This window comes from Peromyscus californicus, unplaced genomic scaffold (assembly GCF_007827085.1).
Source record: "Peromyscus californicus insignis strain IS unplaced genomic scaffold, ASM782708v3 Scaffold_18__1_contigs__length_77618521, whole genome shotgun sequence".
Classification (NCBI taxonomy): domain Eukaryota; kingdom Metazoa; phylum Chordata; class Mammalia; order Rodentia; family Cricetidae; genus Peromyscus; species Peromyscus californicus.
The window spans coordinates 67,800,631-67,826,408 of NW_026294480.1; the positions used below are offsets into that span (position 1 = coordinate 67,800,631).

Here is a 25,778-nt window from a genome sequence, read left to right on the forward strand (position 1 = left end):
GCAGAGTATCCTTAGTAATCAAAAAGAGGGGTTTGTTTGTTTAAAAAGAACCAAGGAAGGTATTAATTAAAAAAAAAAAAAAGAATTCCCTCAATAAGATGTTTTTCTGAAGGCCTAGATTCTAAAAACAGTTGGTTGCACTCCTCAGAGATATTGTATACAGTGAAAGATGTTAAGTACTCAAGGGTTTATTTCTCTTTGCTGAGGAACAAACTGAAGAGGCCTCAATGTATTCTTTAGAAAGATGCTTGATGTTACCATTGAGAGATATCCCCAGCTTAAATATAGGGCTGAATGCAGCCATACAGGTAATTTACTGTCCTTAACATAGCTTCAATCAGGTTAACTGTGATAACAAAAACAAAACAAAGTTTTGTTCTCAATGTAATCCCTTTCTCTCTGGAACCCATTACAGTTCCTGTTCCTGTTCCTATTCCTGGCTGTACTATGATAGTAACTCATCTCATTTCCTTGGTTTATAAGGTGGAAGGGCTACTAACTGGTTAATGTAGATAAGAACTTTCAAAAGCAGCCCGAGGTCCAATCTCTAAGCCATTTTAGTTTATCCTCATTAATTGTACTTGAGTGTCAGCCATGATGGCCTATCTGCCATTCCTTGGCCAGACATGACTCTCCTTTTTTACCATTTATTTTAAAAGAAAGACTTATCTCCATTTTTGTGTTTTACTGACGTTTGTGTTTTAAATTTTAGTGGGAAACTTGTTACTTACCTTCATTGGCCCTGCAGTAGTAGGTAGGTGTTTAGTGGTGAAATAAATAAAATCTTTGAAACATTTTTTTTTTAATGGGGCTGGGTAGAAAATTTTCAGAGGTACATGTGAGACCTTGCTCTGATGCCAAACTTTAGTGATTTTAGTGATCTGAAAGAAAAACAGGAGACACTCTGTGAGCATTTGCAATTCTGTCTATAGTTGCTTAACTTGAACTACACTGGGGCATATAAGCTTTGGTTTTCATTCTATTATAAAGCATTACACTTTATAAGTTTAATTCCAGAACAAGAAAGAAAGAAAACAAACCAGAAACTCAAGCCATAAAAATAATTATTCGAGATGAACATACATATGGAGATAAACATTAACATAAATGTCACCGCATTTTTAAGACAGAACTAAAATGCTACCTACCCTCCTAGGAAATGTATCCTCGAGTATGTAAAGTTGGGTAGATTTACATTTGAGGTAGTAGAGTTTCTCAGAATTTCTTCAAGCCAGTTTTCCAGGGGGAAAAAAAAAAAAGAAAAAAAAAATCCAAAAGCACCAAAACAAAACACTGGCCTAATATACATACCTACCTGCAATTTGGTCCTAACTGTACTATCTACTACTTATCACATTAAGACAGTTATTAATACACAGCAAGTACATATTAGCATGTCAAGCACTGCTGGGAATAATTCTACCAAGAGTAGGCATCATCATTTTCCCCATTCTCTACTTGGGAAAGTAGCACACTGAGGTACAGTTTACTAAAGTCGTAAAAAAACAGAGGCATACCTAAGTAATTCCATGTTGTGAGTTTTTATACTAATTTCATTTTTAAACTTTATGACCATAATGCCTATTTTATATGGATTCACTTAGAGATGATCATTTAATGATAAAACGGACTATAATTTGCTACCAGTTATCTTTAGTAATTTAAGATTTTTCTCTAGACTCAAAAATTATATTTTATTTGAACCCAGATGTCAGTAACTGCTTAAAATAAAATTTAGTGCCTCAGCACTAACTAACTGCCCAATACACTCTACAGCTCATAGTAATTCATCCATAGTTCAGTCTATTGAAGAAACATTTTTGCAAAGCCATTTGTAAGACCTTCTGGAGAATAAAACTATTTCCTTAGCACTTCTAAAGTTTACTATTACTAAGTTTTGTTTTTCTGTATTTCTTCTAAATGGATAGACTTCTTTAATTACATTTTGTTCAAAATAATATGAGTGCACTGTAGTTTGAATTTGGCCACCATAGGAGGACAAGGTTTGCTACTAATCTTAGTGAGTTACAAATATCCAAAGTAGGTGGCATTCAGCCTCTTTTGAAGTTATATAAAGCAGTCACAAAGAAAAAATATAATTAGAAACGTTTAATATATTTTGATGTTTTACATTGTACTACTTAAATGTCAGACATGCTTCCTACTTCTGTTGCTTCATTAGCACTGCCGTTGTGACTTCAAAAGGTTAGAGAGAGTCTACCAGGTCATCATCAGTCCATTCCTCCTAGGGGGAAAAAGTGGTAAGGAAACAATGAAGCAGTGAGCAAGTTGTTTGTACCTTGCTTTAAGAAAATGCTGACTGACAACTGTCTACTGTAGATCTGCTTTTTTGAGATGTCTCCTGTGGCTGCAGCCAGCCTTGGATCCTCCTGCCTCCCAAGTACTAGGACTACAGGAGTGTGCTACTAAGTCCAGCACTTGATTGGGATGACATGTTCTCAGCCGCTTACTCCATGCAGTAATATGAAGGCTAACCTTCGGCCTCTGTTTATTTATCTTGGACTTGTAGAGACAATTTTAAAGCCTGGGATAAGGCAAGGGAAGAATCCTTGGAGAATAGGAGATTAAATTTTGCACCACTGCTTTCTAATATAGGAAGGATTCTTCCAGGTTTTAGAATTGGCTCATACAGTAGTATAAAAAAACAAATCCTTTAAGAAACAATGTACTCCGTTTCCTGGTCAACACCATGTGTAACAAGCAACTGCCCCACATGCTCCTGCCCTCTGCCATGTCTTCCTCTCCATGGATTCTAATCACCCTCAACTGTTACCCAAAATAAATCCTTCAATTAAAGTTTGTTTTTAATTCAGACTGTGCATAAAGGGGTGAGTAAAAAATGATTTCAGACTTCAGAGGTACTTGTAGTCCCAGCACTTGGAGGGCTGAGGTAAGAAGATTGGGAGTTCAAGGCCAATTTGGGCTACATAGCAGGACACTTTTTAAACCACTCATGGCCCCACCTGACTGGAATGCTTATAATAATACTCCAGAACAGTACATCTTAAGTCATGCCAGAAAATGGAAAATAAATTATATAAACTATACATTTAGGAGTAAACATACCTCTTCTTGTTTGGGTTTCTTTGATACATAGTCATCATCTTCATAGCCTTTCCTCTTCTTCCTATAATTAAGCAATTAGCAATCAGCAAAACTGATAGTGGCAACAAAACTATAAACCAGGAACTAGCAAGGCTATGTGAGCTACAACCCAAATCTTCAAAACCAAAAGAAATAGATCTCTATTGAAGAATAGGGACTAAATAAATAACTGGAAAGGGATTGTGACTATGAAAGCAATACTCAATCCAGTGTAGCAAGAACCTGCAAAAATTATGAAAAGAAGAGGCTGAGCATAGCTATAAAACTCAGTACTAGTGACTCTAATGAGATTTTGGGATAATTCTGGGCCACACAGTGAGTGATCTTGCCTCAAGTAAACATAGCAAAGAGAATCTAGAGGGGAAAGGTGTTAGTTATCATCAACACATACTAAAGTGGAGCCCAGTGGTGGTCCACACCTGCAATGTGAATACTTGGGTGGGGAAGGCAGGAGGATTCAGAGCTGGAGGCCCACTAGGTCTTATAACAAGACCTTGCCTAGGAACAATAAATGGCACACTAGAAAAGCTATGGTTAAGAGTGTGGTGTCATACATACATCAGTGATTAAAGCAGACAGACAAAAGTGGCTCCACACTTAGGCGACAGGTTCAGTGGGTTTAGATACTGAGACAGATGACCTGTTTGTTCCCCCAAGCCATATGGAAAAAGAAAAGTGACGCTTGCCTACTGTCCTGTCCTACATACAGGTACCCACTTCCATCTGTACTTAAACACAATAAGTAAGTAAGTAAATAAATAAATGGGATTTAAAAACTGGTCTCGCCTTGAGTTTATCTGTGATAAAAAATTGTCATCTAAGAAAACCATGAAATATTCAAAAGCAAACTAGGCAAAATTACTAATATTAGGGGGAAAAACCCTTCATAAGCATTTCTTTATTTAAAAAAAGTACAATATAAGAAAAAATTATATATAAAAAAACTAGGATAACTATCAAAAAAACTTTAAAGATGAGAATATAGAAAGTACTATAAGAATAAAATACCAGAACCAATGCAGAAAAAAATTCAGATGGCTATCAAACCTAGAAACATAATATTCACAGTAATTGGTGAAATACAAATGATCAAGGTGACACCTTTTTTTTTTTTTTCACTTAAACTGGCAGGAGTAAAAGATTAGTAATGCATTTATACACAGAAAAAGTTGGCAGAGGGTAGACCCATCTGGTAAGTTATTCTGGAGTCATGATTGAGATTTGCAGTTTGATTAAAGGGAACTTTGGCTTTTATTCAACGAGTGACAGAAGAATACAGTTACTGTATAGTGAAAACTAAAGGCAAACATTTTAATGATCAAGGAAAACAAATGCTTTTTGTGCTGAGGTCATGCTACTTGGTGCTGTTCATGAACTGTTCCAGCCTGCACTGAGATGAGCAGAACAGACACTGTGTACTTAGAAACTAACTATACAGCAATTTGATAGACTAACTGACCACTGAATCTAATAAAATTTGAACTTGTATTTTTAAGTCTGTTTTACTTTGTAGAAACTTTGGTTGTATTTTATAAAAATCTATGTCTGTAATTTTTTTTTAAAAGTCCTTCCTACACAAAGAAATGTATTCAAGACACTTTCACAGGAATGTAGACTTTCCTTGGCAGAATGCAAAGCAAATGGCAGCTTGGAATAAAATATAAACTGTCAGTTAGGAATTTTGGATTATGACCTATTCCATTATTAACCAGAACAGACTTAATAGTTGAGTGGTCCAACTAGGAGGACAAATTAGTAAGTACTTCAGGGTTTGCAGTCCACACATGGTGGAGTACCCTGAACGTATGGCTGCAGTCCACCATGTCCAGATACCTCTCTGGGCTCGGCGCAAAATGGAGGACTCCCTTTCCAGCAGGGCTTCCTCCTTCCCTGGATAGTCTCTAGACTTAGCCTGGCCCATCTCAAAGTGACCGCTGACACAGATCCCTGCAGACACTCTCTGCCTGCTGCCCATAAGATAACTGGGTATGTTACTGCTGTTTGATAGGAGCATGCTGCCAAACACAAATGAGGTGATGCCCCAGCTGCACTTCCCATCCTCTCTCCCCCTACTCTGGAATAAAGGTGAGCTGTAACCCTGAAGGCTACTTCGGTTCATGTTCACAGCCATCTGAACCCTGCTCCCTGCTTCTGTTCCCTCCTCCCTCGTGGACTGGTGGCCAAGGATGCCCGAGGAGGAGGGAGACCCACACACTGAGTTTCTGCCACAGCTACTTAACTTTTCTGCCATAGAATGAAACAGACACAATAAGTACATAAATAATGGGCATTCTATGTTCTAGTAACTACTTCTAGACAAAACAGGTAGGGGCTAGATTGGTGGGTGTAGGGCCTCGTTTGCACATTTCAGAATCAACGTAAGAACACAGTTAAGTGCTACAAAACTTTTATTCACTAATAGGTTAACTTCCTCTATAGCTTTCTGATATTGGTTACTACTGAAACCTACCAATTTCAAGACTTACACAAAGCCATGCTTTGAAGCCACAGCTTCAAAACAACAGTCTGACAATTTGCACTTTGTACAGCCATTGAGCAGTTCTCTACTACAACTACAGTTAAGGAATTAAGGCATAGCGGCCTTGCGCTGAAGGCCTCGGTATACTCTTCAGTTTTCCATACATGCTTGTTATTATTTCTTCACTAATCATAGATATCAAAATACCACATACATACATACATACATATATGCCATATCTAATTCTCATTACATGTTAATAAATAATAGAACTGTAGAGTCAGTCCACAGAAAACAAATTCTTTTACTTCCATTACATCTTAAAAATTAAGTTTCGGTAGATCTTTTATACAGAGCATAACATAGATTTTTTAGGGTGAAGTCCACATTAGCCTATAAATTAAGAGACATTAAATATGCTCTTATATTTACACAAAGCAACCTAAGAGTACATTTTATCGTTCTCTGATACAGTGTTTCATCAAACAGAAGTGAGCCAAGTTTCCTTACTAGTTTATAGAAATTAAGTCTAAAACAGTATACTTGTTTCTCAAACCAAGTATCAGGTTGGTAAAGAAACAAAAGTTTAAGGATCTCATAGGAAGACTGACTCTCAGTAATTCCATAAAGAGAAAAGCAAGCCAGGATCCACGGGAATGATCAGAATCAGAACTGTGGGAGGAAAGCCAAACATTTCTTCCTTGTGTGTGCTCCCACTAGAAATGAACACACGGGCCAGGCTGCACATGTAGGACAGGCAGAACACTGGCCTATGGACAAGGCCCTGGCTTCAACTCCCAACACAAGGAAAACCAGTATATTCAATTGAAATATCAACTTGCAACACAAGTAAAAACTACACTCAACTGATTATAATTTAGGTCCTAAGATTAACACACTTTGTACCAGTAAAGTAATTTAAATAACAGTTGAACTCAATGACTCTGTGAACATAACTTTTAGGTCATGAAACCAGTAGAAACTATGAAAGTAGTAGAACATAACTACTTACGTCACCACATTAAGCGCAAGGTCAGCAGAATGGCATCGCTCCAACTTCTGTTTCAGAACAGCAACTTCTTCAGACCTGGGTGGTTCATACTTTTTTACTAGGTTTCTCATGCCTACATGGAGATACAAAAGTATTTAATAATGTCTGCTTTCATCTGGGTGTGGTGGTACACGTCTTCATCTCTGCACCCTGGAGAGAGTTAGGTGGATCTCTTGAGTTTAAGGCCACCCTGGTCTATTGAGCGAGTTCCAGGACAGCCAGGGCTACACCTGTCTCAAATAAATAAATAAATAAATAAAGTAAAGTATGCTTTCATATAAAGAAAGCAAACTAAACTAACTTGCTTTAGGAAACAAAACATTGGTGGTGATGTATTCTTACCAGGATGTGTACTCCACATTAACATTCTATATTAAAATGAGGCACCAGCCTTCTAAGTTCAAGTGATAGGTATCTGCTGTTCATTTCATTACCTATGGCACAAATGTAAGCATGTCATATACTACAGTATTTATTTCTAAGTACCCAGTGTTTACATTTTGCTCAATTTAAGGCTTGTGAAGTAATCTCTATGTGATTTAGTAAATATTCCTTATTCTCTACCACCAGCCATATTCATTAACAGACGGTGGTCCAAGAATATACCTCTTGTTTACACAAAAAAAAAAAAAAAAAAAAAAAAAAACATATAAAAGAAGGGATGCCTCTGTAACAAAACACAGCTGCTATAAAAACATATCCTTTTACTAAGGTTAAAAACAAATTATAGCCGGGCGGTGGTGGCACACACCTTTAATCCCACCACTCCGGAGCCACAGGCAGGCGGGTCTCTGTGAGTTCGAGGCCAGCCTGGACTACAGAGTGAGTTCCTGGAAAGGCACAAAGCTACACAGAGAAACCCTGTCTCAGGGGGTAAAAACTTATAGATCAATAATTGTAAGGTAATAAAATATGCTCTGACTTATGTTTTTATTCAACATAATAAACAAAATAAAAATCTCAAGATTTTTTAGAAACATGATGAGTAAGTCCAGGGACTTATTGTGTGGTCATGTGCTTCGGACTGGTAACTAAACCTGAAATTGGTACTTATGATTCAGTATCTTTAGAGTAATATTTGTCTCCCCCCACCATATATATAATATATATATATATAATATATATATATATTATATATATATACACACACACATACATACTCACACACACACACCTTCATATTAAAACTGAGTATTTTCTGAAGCACTATCCTTGTGTCATATTAAAAGTGGAACAAAATAAGGATAATGAGAAATCAGGAATTAAACATTAAGCTTCAAATAACATATTGTTATCCTTATGTACCTTCTACTACCAGATTGTTAGGAACGATTACCAGATCACAATTAGCATTGGAAGTGAGCCCTCTAGTGGTAAATATGAAGACCTACAGCTTATGCAAAGAAAAAAAGCATCTGCTCCATTATGCTCAGAGGAAATTCAAAATTACTTCAAGCAAAGAATCACATCACAGCATAAGAACCACATGCCTTGAATCCCAGTTTTTAAAATAAACAAACACTAAAATATATACACATTTACTATCACCTGAGTAAAGGTCTGCTATCCGGTATTTTACTGGTTTATTCGCCCTGACCTCTAATGTACATCTCAGTAGCTATGAAAATAATCGCCCAGACAACTTATGAAGAACTGAGTGTGCTGGCACACCCTACAATCTCAGCACTACCAAAGCTGAGGCAAGAGATTGCAAGTTTATGTCTAGCCTGGGCTACATTCTCAAAAACACATATTAGTGATATAGATGTCACATATGTCTCTCTGTGTGTGTGTGTTATGCACCAATCAACCAAGCAGAAATTCTAATCAGAATTTCTAAAGACGATTTCTCAATACCAGCACTAATAAGTTTTTAATAAGTGTTTATGAAAGTCTTTCTAAGTTTCCCAAGGCTACTATTAAAATTATCACTGAGTTGGTGTTTCAAAGCAACCAAATGTATTCTCTCACACTTTAGAGTCCAGGAATCTGAAATCTGTTTCCCTGGGCCAAAAATCAAAGTATTGGCAGAAAGCCAGACTCTGTCTGGAGGGTCTAATGAAATCCACTCTGCCTGTTCATTTCTGATGACTGCCAGCTTTGGTTTTTTGTTAGACTGCTCCAATTTTTAAGGCCAAGACTGCACATCTCTTTTGCTGTCCTGACACTGTTTTTATGGCTGTCTGAAATTTCTCTCTACCTTTTGTTCACAAGGACCCTTGTGACTACATGTACTCTTACTTCAGTAACTCAAGTCACCATCAGCATCTTATCATGAACTAACCCACACAACTCCAACTTCTGCAGTCTCAGGTAACAGACACGGGTCCCACAGATGGACATGAACCTCCTTTTAGGGGCCATTTTTTTTTTTTTAGCAGCATTCTTCACAGTTTTTGTTGTGGTGGGTTTTTTGTTTTGTTGCTAGGGTCTGAACCAAGAACTGGCACGTGCTAGACAAGAGCTCTACCACCAAGTCCCAATCCAGGCCCAGCTGACAAGCTACATTTTTATCAAACACCAAGTTGTAACAGTCAATATGACTTCGGAAATTGACACTTCATCCCTATCAACCCCACTTGACAATTACTGGCTTTGTATCAGTAACAAAACGACCAGCAAATGACATATATTAATAATTAAAATTATTTACTAAACAGTGATTGCAAAGCTAAGCCTTACCTTGAAGTTCGTTCCCTTAGGTCTAAATGTCTATCACATATTTGTGGATACTTTTAAAAGAACCTTGCTTTGACTCAGCCTTTTCTAAATCTGATATCCATATTCCCTTTTACATATAACAACTATTTCCTTCCATATACCTTTTATTTAATCTCACCAATGTATCTTCAATGCATTCTGACACAGTAATTCAATAAAGGTAAATTTAAAGAAATCTACCACTGCACATTAAATACCAAAACATTTATTCAGAAAGCAGCTTTGTTAATAGCACTTACTTTTCATTATATCCAGTAACTGTGACAGGCAAGTTCTATTTTCTCTCAGCATTAGACTCTCTGATAAATAGCTATTGAAGGGGGGAAAAAAGGCATTTTAACTCATTGAAAGCACACAGCACATTGAAAAGACAAGACATAAATTATTCACCTCCATGTTTATTTCATCAAGTACAGTTTTTAAATTACTTATTTAAAAACATTACATAATATTAGAAAACTCCACAACACTAAAACCTACAGCTATTATAGTCTAAAAGATTTACTACCATTTTTGCTAGCTTAAGAGATGTGTAGTCTTCAAAGTTTATTTAAATTTCATTATATATAGCCTTTCAGAGATAAACAACAGTAACAACAGTACGAAGGACCAATATTTATCATTTTATATTAAATGTTTGATATAGATATTCCATAAGCCTAACTTCATGTGATTGATTCATGAAGAGTCTGAGCTGTAGACAGGCTAACTAAACTCAAAGGTGGAAGATATGGAATAGGGCACCTGCCAGCTTTCCCCTCAGTAAAAACTACCTACAGCCATCCTACCTGTTGATGTACTTGAGCATTAACAAGCAGTCTACCAACAAGATCTCATCTCATGCTTTGTAAATCTATCACATCTTATCAAGTCCAAAGCAAATATGTTAATACTTTTCTATGAATGTTTTATAAACCCTAATTACACTTTGTTTAAATTTTAGTTCCCCTGAAATTTTATACACCAATACATGGTGTATAGGTGCTATAACCCCAAATGAAGATTCTTAAATCCTAGGTCTTTCAAACATAAATATAAAAAGTAATTTTTCTCTCAGGTAAATTAGTTATAAATGAAGAGTTTTAAGAACTATTGTTGCAGTATTTTAAACTACCTAGATTAAACTTTATACAAAACTTTGATAACTATGTTACATATTAACTAGTTTCCTTATTCCCATCTTGTTATACCTTTGTCATCTCCCTTACATTCCTTTTTTTTTTTTTTTTGAAACAGGGTCTCATGTAGCCCAATGAGAACTCAGTATAGCTGTTGAGGATGACCTTTAACTCCCGACATTCCTGCTTCCATCTCCTATGTGCTAGAATTACAGATATGCTATCTCTTACAGAGGCTCCACACCTAAACTCCAGACAAGTAATTATTCACATGGATGTCTTTCCTACTTAGTGCAAGGTTTCATTCCTATATTCCTTAAGTGTAATATAGCAGAAACTCACTAAATGTTTGCTTAGTAAATAGATGGGATAAAAATCACAATAGGATTAAACCTACATAGAGTTGTGTGTGAACAAAAAAGGTGTACTGGACTGCAGAGACGTCTCAAGGGTTACCAGCACATCCTACTCTTGTAGAAGACCCAAGTTCGGTTTCTAGAGCCTGTGTCTGGTAGCTCATGACTACTGAACTAACTCTGGGAACCTGACATCCTCTGCTGGTCTTCGTGGGCACTATATACATGGCATACATTTACATGTACACAGAGAAAAAAGTAAGTAGGAGAAAAGAGGTATACATATCATAAATAAAAAAGCCTAAGGTCACAGTCCCTTACCCTGGATGCAAATGTGTTTCAAAATTTGTTTTTTTTTTTTTTGGTTTTTGGAGACAGGGTTTCTCTGTGTAGCTTTGCGCCTTTTCCTGGAACTCACTTGGTAGCCCAGGCTGGCCTCGAACTCACAGAGATCCGCCTGGCTCTGCCTCCCGAGTGCTGGGATTAAAGGCATGAGCCACCACCGCCCGGCGTGTTTCAAAATTTGTAACTGTTCATAGTGTAAAAAGCTAGCTCGGTCTTTCACATACTGCCTTATGTGAAATATGGTATCTAAGAGTCAGGAATATTGGTACTTCTGTAGTAATAAAAAATATTCCCAATGAAAGAGGACAAAAACTAAATCACATCTGTTCATGTTTGTTACTGTCTTATCACTGTACTTAGAAACTGTAGGTATATAAACTAGTTTAAGCTTAGAAAATTTTTTCTTCAGCTATTTATAAAAATAAAATAAAAGAATCTCAAGCCATAAGAGAAATTAATTATAAACAATAAAAGTAGTATAATTTAGAAAATAACTGGAGTATAATAAATATTTCTTACTTGCTGTTCTTCCAGCTCCCTGATAATATACATATAGTACTGTTACAAGGGTAAGAATTAATGTGTGCATAAGATAATATTTAAAAAATCAAGTGGATTTAATTCACATAAAGTACTCATTGTAATGTCTGAATCTCTACGTATGCAGTAAGTATTATTTATGGCTCAACTTCCACTTCCACTTAGTGGATATTCCCTAAAGCATTACATCTACACACCATTGCTGTACAACATGAATGATACAACAGAGCAGATTTGCTGCATTTGACAGATTCACAAGCTGATGACCTTGTAAATATCATATAGCTATAGTTGTCTTCCAAAACTACCTGTTCCACTTCTACGTAAGTCAGAAATGTAGCTCAGCAATACTTGATGAAATACTTTTATAAAGGCAATTTCATTTCTTCAGTAACGAAACTTATCTGACATAAGGCATTATAAATACAAAGACGCCGGGCGGTGGTGGCGCACGCCTTTAATCCCAGCACTCGGGAGGCAGAGCCAGGCGGATCTCTGTGAGTTCGAGGCCAGCCTGGTCTCCAAAGCGAGTTCCAGGAAAGGCGCAAAGCTACACAGAGAAACCCTGTCTCGAAAAACCAAAAAAAAAAAAAAAAAAAATACAAAGACAATCATCTAATAGACCTTACTTAAAAATTCAGACTCTACTAAGAAGTAAAACTTGAACTTGAACTAAAGTAAACAAATCGATACCTTTCCATAGTAATTCCAGCCCTAGAGGCACTTGATAAAATAGCTGTCAGGGCAATTTGTGAAGGTGTGTACAAAAGATAAGCATCTGTCAACGCAATTCTACTAAGAAAATCATCAGCTGTTTTCCTCAAAATCTCTGGATTCTCCAACATGGGGTATCGAGTCTAGAAAGAAAGTTTACAGATGTTACCATTTCTGAGAGTTTATTGAAGATCAATAACCATTAAAAATATACAGTAACTAGTAGGGGCTTAATAAAGAACAATTTTTAAAAAGTAACTCCTTTTCTATGTTCCAAAAACTAATCTTTCAATGTTAGATTGTTTGGTATGTATTAATAGAACGTAGCTAAATTATAGACATCAAATTCTGAACATTTCATTGATTTCGCTGATATGGCTTTCAAACGTTTTTGGAACCAGAACCATAATTAGAAATATATGCTTATATGAACAAAACAGGAACACATGCTTTAAGACAGTAATACTTAATATTATTCTCAGTTTAGTCTTTTTCAACGTTAGAAAGGTAGGCTCCTAGAGTTTCTACTGGAGTCAAGGCAGACCCAAGATGTATTGGACATATACTCTCAGGTAAAGACTAACCAGGCAATCCAGGCAATTTTAAGGTCAAATTAGGAGCTGTTGTATATAGCGTAAATCCTAATTGGTCTTAATAATTAAAAACCTGGAGCCAGATATCAGGGTAAATGCTGAAAGATCAGAGAGACAAAGGAGCAAACCACAGCCACCTCTTACCTCCCCAACTCCTCAGCCTGAAAAGGGGCCGAGCTCCTGTCTCCACCTTGCCTTATCACTTCCTCTCTCTGCCCAGCCATATCAATTTCTGTTTCCTCCTCCTAGTACTGAGATTAAAGGTGTGTGCCACCACTGCCTGACCTATGGTTAACTAGTGGCTAGATCTACCCTCTGATCTTCAGGCAAGCTTTATTTAGAGCACAAACAAAATTTCATCATTATTTCCCCTTTTTGTCTAAAATTTAAAAAAGGTTATAACTAATATAAGAAAAACTATAGAGAATAAGTACAATAATTATATATAATATATACAGGCAATAATTACATCAACAATGTCTAGTCCATAAACATTTGACAAATTCAGAGAAAATACTCCATTATCTATCCTATTTGGTGAGTCCAAAAGGGTGTATCTAATTCACTTACTATTTTAACTTGCATCACCAAAACTCTCTTTTAATGTCTCTCTACCATATATACTTTACACCTCTTTAGTGCATTTCTTTCTGAATCTGGTAACAAGGAAAACTATAACTATAAAGTCTTCAACTCCATCAGAGACCCAAGAAGGTGATCCAACATCCACAAAAGCTTCAAGGCTACTGGCTGAGATGGACCAACCACACAAAATACCCCAGTCAGGACTTGACCGTAATTCTAAATTTTCTCAGGATCCCCATAAGATCACCAGTGCCCCCAATCAGCAGGAAGTAGTATAGAAAACTATGTTCAAATTCCCAAAATACTGTTTATGAATGTTTGTTTTCATTTAAAGGGGGTTGGTTATAAATGGTTAATGGTCATAGTCTCTTTCTAAAGAAAAAAGGGGGATAAGATATATAAATGACGGGGAAAAGGCTAAATTATTATGATAATAAAAAAAGGTAGATTACTGAATCAACTTTAATCCAAAAAACAACTATTAATCTCAAAATACTTTACACTGATATGGATTTTAGTTTATTGATACAAATTTAAGGTCAATTTTGTTATATTATATGTGTATTTCTACTCTTATTTAAGGTATGTTTATGCAGCTCATTTAAAAATGTAATGTATAGTTAAGAAATACAAATTAATAGTCATCTATAATAATCAAACTTATAGCCATGTTACATTTTCTAGATATGCAAAGATATATTTATATTAGGCAAATAATCTTCAAACACTTCGAAGACATATAGAACACGGCATTTAAAATGTTCTAAAAACTTAGACTTTTCTGGACAGTGAGACATGTCTGCTCCTGGCAGTACCAATTACATCAGAGAAGATGAAGGGCATCAAAGACACTCCACACGTAGTCTGCTTTCATTACGGCAAAAGTTAGCCATTTGGGCAAGAAATTGCTCTTGCCTGGACTGCTTGAAAGTATGCTGTATAAACTGAACATACAGGACCCACAGGAAAATGACTGCTAAACTTGCCAAAACAAGGTGGGACGGTCCTTCAGGGTTCCTGCTTCGTGAAAGAATCTGTCAGACGTTCTGCAGGACACAGAAGAAAGCCACTGATGAATTTTGCCAAAATAGGCACGACGGTCCTTCAAATTTCCTGCTTCACTGAGAAATCTGCCAGAGACTCTAGGCCTGTAGGCTGAAGATGGATGTCCCAATTTTTACAGAACTTTGGGTGACTGTCCAGGCAGCCAGATGTCTCTGTCATTTCTAGAGTTTTGGAAGTTGCTTATAATGCACTTCCTGTTTACTCAGGTAATATTACATCCTTCTGGGGTCTTTGATGGAGGTGAAGACTAGATAGTTATAATTATAGTTTTCCTTAGTTATGATATAAAATAAATTAGATATGAAACTTTAGACTCACAAAGATAGGATAGAGTATTTTAATTTTGTCAAATACAAATGACTAAATATTGTAACTGTAATTCTTGCTTGATACCTGTTTTATTATATGTAATTTTACTATGTTAAAGTTAAAACCTTCTTTTTGATTAAACAGAAAAGGAGAAATGATGTGGTATGTCCTTCTGTACGCTGTGAATGTGTGTCGTTCCCGTTAGTTCATAAATGAAGCTGCTTTGGCCTATGGCAAGGCAGGATGGAGCCAGGCAAGGAATCCAAGCAGAGATACAGGGAGAAATCAGGAGAGATACCAGCAACTGCCAGAGGGGTAAGATGCCAGAGCATTATCAGTAAGCCACAGGTCACATGGCAATACATAGATCAATAGAAATGGGTTTATTTAGAAGTAAGAGCTAGTTAGTAGTAAGCCTGAGCAATAGGCCAAACAGTTTATAATTAATATTAAGCCTGTGAGTGATTATTTACAAGCGGCCGGGGGATGGGAGCAGGACAGAGAAAAGCCTCTGGCTACAACTGTACATCACTGTTATAGGGGATTTGTTCTCATGTATATTGTGGGGGAAAATAAATGGAAATGAATCAATCAATCAGCCTTCTGAAATACCTACAGAAATGTTTTTAAACTATGCCCATGAAACCAGGAAGACCTCACACTGCCTGTCAATTACTTGTCTCAATCCCTCAGACTGACTTCAGATACTTCTAGTCAAGTCCTGAAGCAGTAAGACAATCTATAAATATTCTGAAACAAAATATCAGGTTCAAATGTGGAGCCACATATAGGCCTAGTCATTGTCCCCAAATGTCTGACCCTGAAATAATAAATGTAACCATTCATTCTGACTGCAGATGTCTCCCTTTCTCAGGACTTTGCTTAATTTTTTCATGCTTTTCTTGTAAATCTTAGACCATTTGGTTATGAATCCTTCTACCTGACCCCACTTAGCAAAGTCTTCAATCATTTCTTTCCTGTACTTTTTAAGATTTTTATTTATGTATATGTGTTTGTGTTAGTGTACGTCATGTGCACAGTACCCAAAGAAACAGAAGAGCGTTGGATCTCCTGCAGCTGGATTTACATGCAATTTTGAACCAGCAGATGTGGGTGCCAGGAACCGAGCTCAGTTCCTCTGGAAGGACAGCAAGTACTTTTAACTGATGATCAATCTCTCCAGCCCCAATTTCAACAGTATCTGAATCTAATTTCAATACTTTCAATTTCTGGGCACTGCCAGAAAAATCTACAAAAGAGGTCTTGAGATACTACTATAAATTCAAATTCACTCATCTTGGTATGTCTCTCAGCTCTGTCTACCACTTACATAATGTTTTCCTAGAAAATTTGTTCTTCCATTTGTCAGTGATGACAGTCAATATTTTCTACCTTTATGTCTTTACTAAGCCTCAAACTATCATTCTGTGGAACATTATCTCTGCACTTAAGAAGGAAAAGCACCATCTCCACCAAATCTCCAGATACAACAGCTTCTCCATCCAGACACTCCCTCTGTCTTGGGTCAGCACAAGAGCTTGTCCTCTCTCTAAGGCCAAATGTACCTATTTCAAACCCCATGCTAACCTGCTGTATATTGTTCATAGAGAATCCATAGCTATGCTGTATGGTCTGTTTCCCCTTTAATCTCTTTCTCATTACCAGCTCCTTGGGCCAGTATTTAAACTTGTGACTCTCTCTCCTGCAAAACTGAACACTTCTACATTCTGCACTTCCTCCATCTTACCTCTTTCCACTTCAGAGAAACTGTTTAAGTTATGTATATAAGTTCTATGCTACAAAACAATTTTTCTACCAGTAATAAATAACAGACATGAGTTCTACAAGGTTCTAATGTAGCTGAACATTTCCCATCATTTAGTGATTTCACAACCATCACAAGTATGCTTGTATTGATACTTGTGCAAACAAGCCTATGGTTCAGCTTAAGAGACAAGTATGTACACTGCAGAATTTTGAAAAATGATAAGCAACTATGTTACTGCTGCACTATATATTTTTTAATTATTATTTTGGAGCATATTTCTTGTACTTAACTAACAAAAAGTTTGATTATAAAACCTTAGGTGGGTCCATAATCGACTAACAGAGCCACTGTTATGAGAACATATGACAGTTCCATGCATGGTAACACTTAGCCAAGGACAATATATAAAGATGGAAGATGGTGATATAATTCACACAATGTCAAATTCATCTACTATCTCTGAATGTATCCACTCACTAAGGAAAAATTATAAGAAACACACTTGATTTTCCCCCTCTTTCTGGACAGGATCTTACTATGTAGCCCAAGTTGGCCAGATACAATTCTGAATTCTGGGGCTCTCCTTCCTTTCTTTTGTTTATTTATTTATTTTTTTAATTTTATTTACTTTTATGTACAGGATGTATATGGGTATGCCTGCATATATGCATGTATGTCTGTACAGTACATGCATGCCTGGTGCTCAAAAGGGACAGAAGGCACTGGATCCCTTGGAACTGGACTTACAGGCAATCATGAGCTGCCATGTGAGTGCTGGGAACTGAACCCTGTTAAGTCTGGAAGAGTAGTCAGCACTATTAACTCGTGAGCCATCTCTAAAGCCTGTTCTCTTTCAATTTATTCCTCCAAAACCACCAATCTTTTTTTTTTTCCGTCTTCTACATTTCAAAGACAAATTTCAACAAAATCATAAATGACCTTTCTGGCACTAAATTCAGCAAATATTATTAATCTACTTTTTCTTTACCTGATCCGAGCAGAATTAGAAAGTTGTTATGCTTTCTTACAAAAGAGTACTCTACTCCCTTTTGTTTTCCCAACAAATCCTACAACTCTGGATCAATGAGTCCCCTTACAAGTTTCTCCATTGCTCAACTACCCTTTTAATGTTTCTCATGGCCAGTCCTCACCATTATCCCTTTGCCCATTCTGATCCACTCTCTTCATAATGTAGGACATATACAGATGTTCAATCTCATCTGATGCTGTGATGGCTATTTTGGTTGTCAATTTGACTACATCTGGAATTAACTGAAACCCAAAAATGGCTGGGCACACCTGTGAGGAATTTTTGCTTAATTAAAATCATTTGAAGTGGGAAGATCCCCTTCTAATCCAGATCTTTGAGGTAGGAAGACTACACCTTTAATCCAGATCTTTTAAGGTGGAAAAATCCACCTTTAACCTGTGTCACACCTGCTGGAAGCCTATAAGGACATGGAATAAGGAAGCCTCTCTTTTTCCCTGCTTGCCCGTCTTGCTAACAAGTCCATTCCTTCACTGGCATTAGAGCCTACTTCGTTGGCATTCTGGCATATACTGAGGATCAGCTGAGACATCCAGCTTCATGGACTGAACAACTACTGGATTCTTGAACCTTCTGTTCATAGGCAGCCATTGTTGGATTAGCTGGACCACACAGCCTGCAGGTCATTCTAATAAACCCCTTTTTCTCTCTAGAGAAAGGTTCTGTTACTGTTGAGAACCCTGACTAATACAGATGCACATTAACCTGTGAGGCGGTCAACACACCACTTTCTTCACATTGCAAACCCAATCACACCTGATTCTCTAAACACGACTTTCACTCTCTTCTTTATCCTTTGTTCAAAGTCTTCAACACTACCTATATAGTCTAGACTTCTGCTTTTCATTTAAACCACAACACTCTCCCCCTCTATCCTCAGCTCTTCACTTCTTATGTCAGCTGTGGATCTGAGCTCTCAACTAGGAAGGTCTCTGGGTGGGATGTTCTTTGTGTATCTAATTCCTACTCTTGATTTGAATTTCACTTCAAGTGATGCTTTCTAAGTTATGTCTTCCTTGCCTTTCAATCTGCCATCTTCATATATAGTATATTTCCCTCTATAAAATTTAGCACACTAATAAGTAGTTATCAAAAAAACATTAAACTGCAAGGTCTCTGAAAGTTGTCATGTCCTGTCTCGTTTTTAGGCTGCACCCTCAAACGTGTTTAGCATAAACCAAATACCCATAGCTGCTTAACTGAGATGAATCAGTTCTTGACTTCTCTTCCACTTTACTTAGACTATTCAACAACTTAACTTGACGATGTCAATACTTACATATGTATCAATGTTGCACATGTAAATACATAAATATACATGTACATATTTGTGTTACATGTTTTGTGATGCAGTATCACTATATTGCTACACTAGTCTCAAATTTCCAGGTTCAAGTGATCCTTCAGCCTAAACTTCCTGAGGACCTAAGACTACAGGTGTCAGCCATTTACTTATAATTTTGGTTATATTTGTGACCTGAGTTCATAAAACATTAAAAATAGAAGCCATTTATCTTTTAGTTTAATATTAAGAACTTTATAAGGTTCTGTAAATCTCTAGGCCCAGATCTATGACAATATATATCAATTAGAAGAGTTACCATAATTATTTAAGAGCATTACTATAAACTCACAATCTACTACTAAACCAGAAACCTGGAAATTCTTATCTAACAATCTAAGATAACAAACTCCTCAGGTGGACTCTAATGCACATTAAAGTTTGAAAACTATTACCTTAGAAGAGCCAGCACAGACTCTCAGGTTGCACCTATGTTGTACCATTTCGGATATTACTGGTTGGTTATAGAGTTTTCAATTCTTTTAAGCAAACAAAAACAAAGGAGTATAATTTCTTTTTTTTTTTTTTTGGTTTTTCGAGACAGGGTTTCTCTGTGTAGCTTTGCGCCTTTCCTGGAACTCGCTTTGGAGACCAGGCTGGCCTCGAACTCACAGAGATCCGCCTGGCTCTGCCTCCCGAGTGCTGGGATTAAAGGCGTGCGCCACCACTGCCCGGCTTATTAACTAATTTCTTATCAGGAAGTTTACCTTTATATCAATGAGAAAGCCTTCAAATGGTCGATAAGGATTGTGGACGATAAGGTGAAAATTAAGCTGCTGTATAAGTAGTAGTTCATATTCCAAAATCTGTTCCAGTGCCTTCTCCTGTCCAAGGGGACTCTCTCGAAGATTTCCAACAAACTGAGGACTAGACACATTGAATTCATCTACTTTGCAGGCTAGAAATGCACAAGTGAGCCTACATGAAGAAATAACAGAGGGCAGAAAAACCTAAGTCTTCTTTAAAGTACTTTGTAAATTGCTTAATATTTACACGTGACTATGATAGACACTGCAGTGAATTTAAAAAAACGAATATAAATTAAAATGAGCTCCTCTTCAAACTTTTGTCCATTGGGAGACTTAGGTAGAGCCATCACCTAATGCTGCTACAGCATTTAGCCATCATTAACTTACTGGTAGCTTCATATAGTCCAGCTAGAAACTTGGAAAAAAAAATAACTAAGGAATAAAAGTAGTGTGTATCAATATAAAATTAAAAACAGAGTAGTAGAAATGTATGTACCTTGTGACCAAAGAAGACAGGCAAAGATAATTAAGATTGCAGGTCATCAGTAGAAGTCTCAAGTTACTTGAGTAGAGTTACCAGCTTATGGACAAGCAGGAAATTCACCTGAGTACTAAATTAAGTTCAGAGAGGGAACTAGTAGGAAGGCTACTGCTCATAGCTTTTAGAAGCTGAAGTCATAATAAAGGCCTAACCCTGACTGGTGAGAATGGAATGGGAAAAACAGAAACAGAAACAAGAATGACAGCAAACTCTGTGATGAGTCCTATATTAATTCTGTCCTCATCTTTAACAATAAGCGTAATGCTTAGCAAAGAGGAAAACAACAAAATACACCTTTGTTTAACCAAAATTAATACAAAGCTACAGGATTTGTAAACTGATGGGAGTAGAGAGAAAGTAATTACCACAAATGGTTGTTAGTCTGAGGAATTGGGAGAATAAAGATGTCACTGACGGCGGTATTGGTAAAATACCTAGGTTTAAGGAAAACTTTGTGAATGGCAGACAAGTTGCAGCTCAGATGCCATTATCAATATAGAAGATAACGGCAAGTAAGGAAATCTTATACTCAAATAGGGAAAAAAAATTCAAGTCTAAATTGTTCTTAATTAAGAAGTCAATAACATATACATCCCACGGACAAATGTCCACACATTATAAACATCTTCAATGTAAACGAAAAGACAAACTTATACTCACATTATTATCCGGGGGTGATATTCCATTACTGAATTATTAAGATAAAAACGCTTGAAATACATACAAGCTGTACCCTAAGATTAAAAGAAAAAAATACACATCTATAAAAGCAGGATCTACTTGCATGTTACATGTTACATTTTGAAAAAAATAACTTATTCATGCACAGTTTTCCTTGAAAAGGTTCTCCATACCAATACTTTTGAATTTTGCATAAGTCAAAATAAACTGTGATAAAGTACAACAAAAACACCATAATCAAAAAAGCCTCTTTCATTTTTCAGCTATTTGTCTCCAGTCTACATGGAGTAATACTTTCTGCAGTCACTGAATTTAACAGTGTTTATTTATGTTAGAATTCAGAACAACATGAATACTTAAAATCTAAAAAATTTAAGGATTAAAATAACAGTGATCACAGGTTACCCAATCTTGGAAAAATGCTAACACAATAAGACGATTGGAGCAAAAAGCCTTTTCTCTGTCAACTCCAGATCTGTGATGTACCATGATGAGGGCTGCCAAACTGCAGCACCTCACATTACCTGAATACATCCCATTCAATAAATAAGCCTCACTGTGCCAAGCTCTAAAGTATCAATCTATTCCAATCCTTATAATACATTAGTAAACTATTGCTATCTCCATGGAAAAAGAAAAAGTATCACAAGTTCTCTGATTTATTCAGACAACTGTCAAGGGTCAGAGGCTATACTCGACTAAGAACTACCTGTAGTTTCAACTGTTATATCATTTGACGAAACAATAAAATAACCATTTATTATTTGATAACAGGAAAAATCCTTCATTTAAATGCTTAAAAATTTGCTGTCAATTTATGTTAAACAACAAAATTGTATCTATTGTATAGATAAATTCCATAAAAGTTCATTCAAGAATTGCTTGACCCAAAGAGATAATTTAATCCTACCACCTCATTCTAGAGCACCTATAATGAAAAAGACAAACTCAAATTTCATCATAGAAACTAATCAACTGTATCTGATACTGTTTATGACTGTTTCATCTCTCAGATAAGTCTGCAACTTAAAAATGATCCATAAACACATGTGTATTTAATATTTTCAATGTTCTTCCACCTACACAGTTCTTCTCTATTGGGTCATAAATCACTAACTTTAAAAACAGCCTTTCATTCTTGACCTTTACAGCTAACCAGCCATGAGAATAATAAGCAAGGTAAAGGTGCTTTACATAGCCTTAACACCAGCTTTTTTCTTTGCTGTTCAGCTTTTTAATACCAGTTACCTATTCCTTCTCACCACTGTCCACCCCTAGTGGAAACACAACACTAAGAACATATGAACTAATCCTGAGACATTTAAGCCTGGGATATTGCTCAGTTAATAGTGTTCCTGCCAGGGATGCATGCACCCTTGGGTTTGAGCCCCAGTACTAAACCAGATTTGCAGTGCCTACAATCCCAGCATTAGATGTTGAGGCATTAGAATCACAAGTTCAAGGTCATCGTCTGGAACATAAGGAACTCAAGGCCAACGTGACTTGTAGGCCATCTCCAAGAAAACAAAACAAACAAACAGAACCACCAAGAAAACACTAATAAAACCAAAGATAAACCTCAAACAACTTCTAATAGAAGTTTCAAAAGATCTTATGGCAGGAGTTGCAGCTAGAACATAATGGATGATTTCAAACAGGAACTGAGTTTAGCAGAATTGAAAAAGCACCTGTTTATACTTTAGTCCCAATTCTGCTGTTCTCTAGTAAAGAATGTGAGAAGAAAAATGATTTTTCTTTTTCCAAAAAATGAAGATGTCACAAACTGTACAGCAGACTATGAAATGACATCGGAGATGCCCTTATTCACAAAATATAGCAACTTGTGATTTAAGGCCTTTATTTAAAAATCTCAAAGATTAGTTTTTCTCACTCATATTGATACATGTATGACTATATCAATATTTCAAAAAAACCTACAGCTGATTCCTATACAACTCTCATTGAAGATCCTTGTAGTAGCTAACTATCCACTAGAATTCATGCTTTGACACGGGGAGTAGTAGCTAACTATCCACTAGAATTCATGCTTTGACACAGGGAAATAAGCATCTAGGCAAAAGCCACATTTCTCAGCCTTACTTCCGTCTGTTGTGGTTGACAGAATGAGTGGAATGTCTGTCATTTTTGAGCCCAGGGTTCAAACAGTGGATATGCCTTCTCCACAGTTCACTCTTGTCCACCCAGAAGCAGAGGATTGCTAGGTGAGGCGACGCTAGAGTCACAAGAGGCGGGTGCCTGAGATTCCAGTCACGACTAAAGAGCCACTTTCTGATGAGATGAGATGGCCCGTACTGGACCACACTATGAGAAGAAATAAACTACTAGAGTTTTTTGGTTTTTTTTTTTTTTCCTGTTATGTAGTTTGGGGCCTATTTAGATCTATAGTTAAGACTATTCTAACCTAAAGGATAGCTCCAACATAAATAAAATTTTGCTCTTTGAAAAAAATGTGACAAAAATAAACTAATACAACTAAGGTGAGTCTTCTAGATTGAAGAGAGAATTTAGTTAGAAATTTTGAAGAGTTCAGCTCTCACAAGCCTGCTGAAAGGCATTATACTTCACTAGCATGACTTACCACAACAGAGCGTGGCATTGCTGGCTTAAACACCGAACAGAATTCCAATAATCTTTTCTCATAGTATTTGCAAAGTGTCATTTCTTCATAAGGCTCAAGAAACACTGGATCATTTGGAAGAACCTTTAAACAGAGCGAACATTTCAATGTAAGTTCGGTGAATTAAAACTGTTTTCTCCATCCTGCTTAAATTTGATTTATATCTTCAACAAAGGGAAAATATCTCACATCATTTTCTCTTTGTAGGTTTTTTAAGCATTACACAAAATATCTTAGAAAATAAGCAAAATAAATAAACTGAATCTAAATCATCATCTCTCAGTTGGACATTTTGTTTGTTTTTCCGAAACAAGGTTTCTCTGTGTAGTCCTGGCTGTCCTGGAACTCACTCTGTAGACCAGGCTGGTCTCGAGCTCACAGAGATCCGCCTGCCTCAGCCTCCCTAGCAGCGGCGCCGCCACCGCCGCCGCCGCCGCCCAGCAAGTTGGACATTTTTAAACAATCATGACAGAGCATGTGCCAATATGCTCCCAGGTTTGATACCATTATTTGTAAATCGATACTATTTTTCACTGGTTGGAAATACCCCAAATTCCCTTTCTCAGTGAATCACTGGGTCACCCAAATTTAAGAAAACAGCATCAAATGACTCAAAATATTTGGTACTTCGTTGTTTCGAAAAGTGCAAAGAGGCAAGTATAAAGTCGCCACAGGTCCGTACAACAGAAATGGGTGGTGGAGCTGTAAGAAGACCTGGAGAGAGGGCCACCGACCAAACCATGCTCAAACTGGCTTGTGTCAACCTTCCACGTGAAGGCTGTTTATGGAAAGTAGATCCAACAGGCCACCATTTCCCCATTTCAAGTCCTGGAAAAAGCTCCCTTCAGTTTCGTCGTGAGCTGCAGCCCTACGCTTCCGTTTCCAAGTCCCTCGCCTACCGACGTTCTTCAACCACTGCTGCACAGGCACAGCTTCGCCCACCAACGACCACGGGCACTCCCCGAACCTGCCTGTGATGCTGACCGCCCCCTTGGCCCCGGCGGCTGTCTGCCATCCTCTGCCCCTCTTGCCAACCGCCGAGAAAGGTTTGCCCTGACATCCTGCAGGACAAGAGACCAGTTCGAGTCCCGCACTGACTCCGCACCCCACCGAAGGCTTTTTGGCCCTTGCCCAGGATGTTACTCGTGCCTCCGTCACGGCCAGTCCCGCGTCGGTCTGCACCGACCCCAGCCGGGTGCAAGCTCCGCGCTGCCCGCCCGCCCGCAGGCAGAGCGGGGACTTCAGGAGAGCCCACCCCGGGCGGGCGCGGGGGCCGGCCCGCGGGGCCCTCACCTTCCCGTTAGCCACCGCTTTGCACTTGAATTTGCGGTTGGCGTCGGCCCGCAGGCGCGCCAGCTGCTCCTCGCTCGCAAAGGTCCAGTGCCGCTTCTGGCTGCTGCTGTGGTACATGGTGCAGCCCGGGAGGCTGGCACGGCCCGAGACAGCGACGACAGCGACAGCGACAGGCCAGGAGACCGCGGCCACGCGCGACCGCGACCCCGAGGAGCCCGCGGCCCAGACCGGAGGCGCGCGCGTGACGTCGCGATCACGTGCCGGCGTCCGCTGAGGCGTTTCCGGAGCGTTTCCGTGGGAGGGGTTCCGCGGCGTCGGAGGGCGGAGCCTCGGGGCTCCGGGGCCTTGGAAAGGGGCGGGGAGTCTGAGGGGGCGTGGCCCGGCAGAGTCAGGAGGTGGGCGTGGCCGCGGGGACCCGGGGGGCGCAGAGAAGGTGAAAAAAGGTTCCAGAGCGCTGACAGGAACCATCCTCAGAAGATCTGTGTGCACACCCAAGGCCTAAGACCTTCCGGCTAAAGCCGACGCCGCGGAAGGGCTTGGGGGAGGGGTTTGGTCGGAAGAGCACTAGAGGCATATTCGTGTTGCTGCTAACACGACCTTTCTCTGGGCGGTTTTCAGTTCCTCCCGGTATTCCCATCTCTGAAGCCCAAGTAGATGATAGTTTTACAGTTCTTGGTATTCCCATCGCCATTATTGCTTTCATGGATCTTACAATA

The 25,778-nt window shown here is 38.0% G+C and overlaps 1 protein-coding gene across 4 annotated transcripts; it reads right to left on the reverse strand.

Annotated features, from left to right (window-relative positions):
- Window positions 1–30: 30 nt before the first annotated feature.
- Window positions 31–25,311, reverse strand: Ccnh (cyclin H). 4 transcript variants are annotated; one of them, XR_008219613.1, is made up of 11 exons: window positions 25,063–25,311; window positions 23,731–23,853; window positions 21,111–21,184; window positions 20,816–20,884; window positions 19,868–20,078; window positions 12,430–12,593; window positions 9,617–9,687; window positions 6,618–6,729; window positions 3,088–3,148; window positions 2,132–2,245; window positions 31–881 (listed from the first exon to the last, which is right to left on the reverse strand). XR_008219613.1 is itself a non-coding variant. In XM_052743649.1 (11 exons), exons 1-10 carry the CDS (start codon window positions 25,177–25,179, stop codon window positions 2,207–2,209), a joined length of 1,041 nt encoding a protein of 346 aa, XP_052599609.1. In that variant the 5' UTR covers window positions 25,180–25,311; the 3' UTR covers window positions 31–881; window positions 2,166–2,206. The 4 variants fall into 4 exon arrangements, 3 of the variants coding, with proteins under 3 accessions (XP_052599609.1, XP_052599608.1, XP_052599610.1); XM_052743649.1 differs by having other exon boundaries at window positions 2,166–2,245; XM_052743648.1 differs by lacking the exon at window positions 31–881 and having other exon boundaries at window positions 2,095–2,245.
- Between the last annotated feature and the right edge of the window lie 467 nt (window positions 25,312–25,778).

Coding starts and splice junctions, on each gene's coding strand:
- Ccnh (XM_052743649.1), bottom strand. CDS start 25,179: ATGTACCACAGCAGCAGCCAGAAGCGGCACTGGACCTTTGCGAGCGAG. Junction 21,185..23,730: donor CAATGCCACGCTCTGTTGTG/GTAAGTCATGCT, acceptor TTTTAATCTTAG/GGTACAGCTTGTATGTATTT. Junction 12,594..19,867: donor GCTTTCTCATTGATATAAAG/GTAAACTTCCTG, acceptor CTTTCTTTCTAG/ACTCGATACCCCATGTTGGA.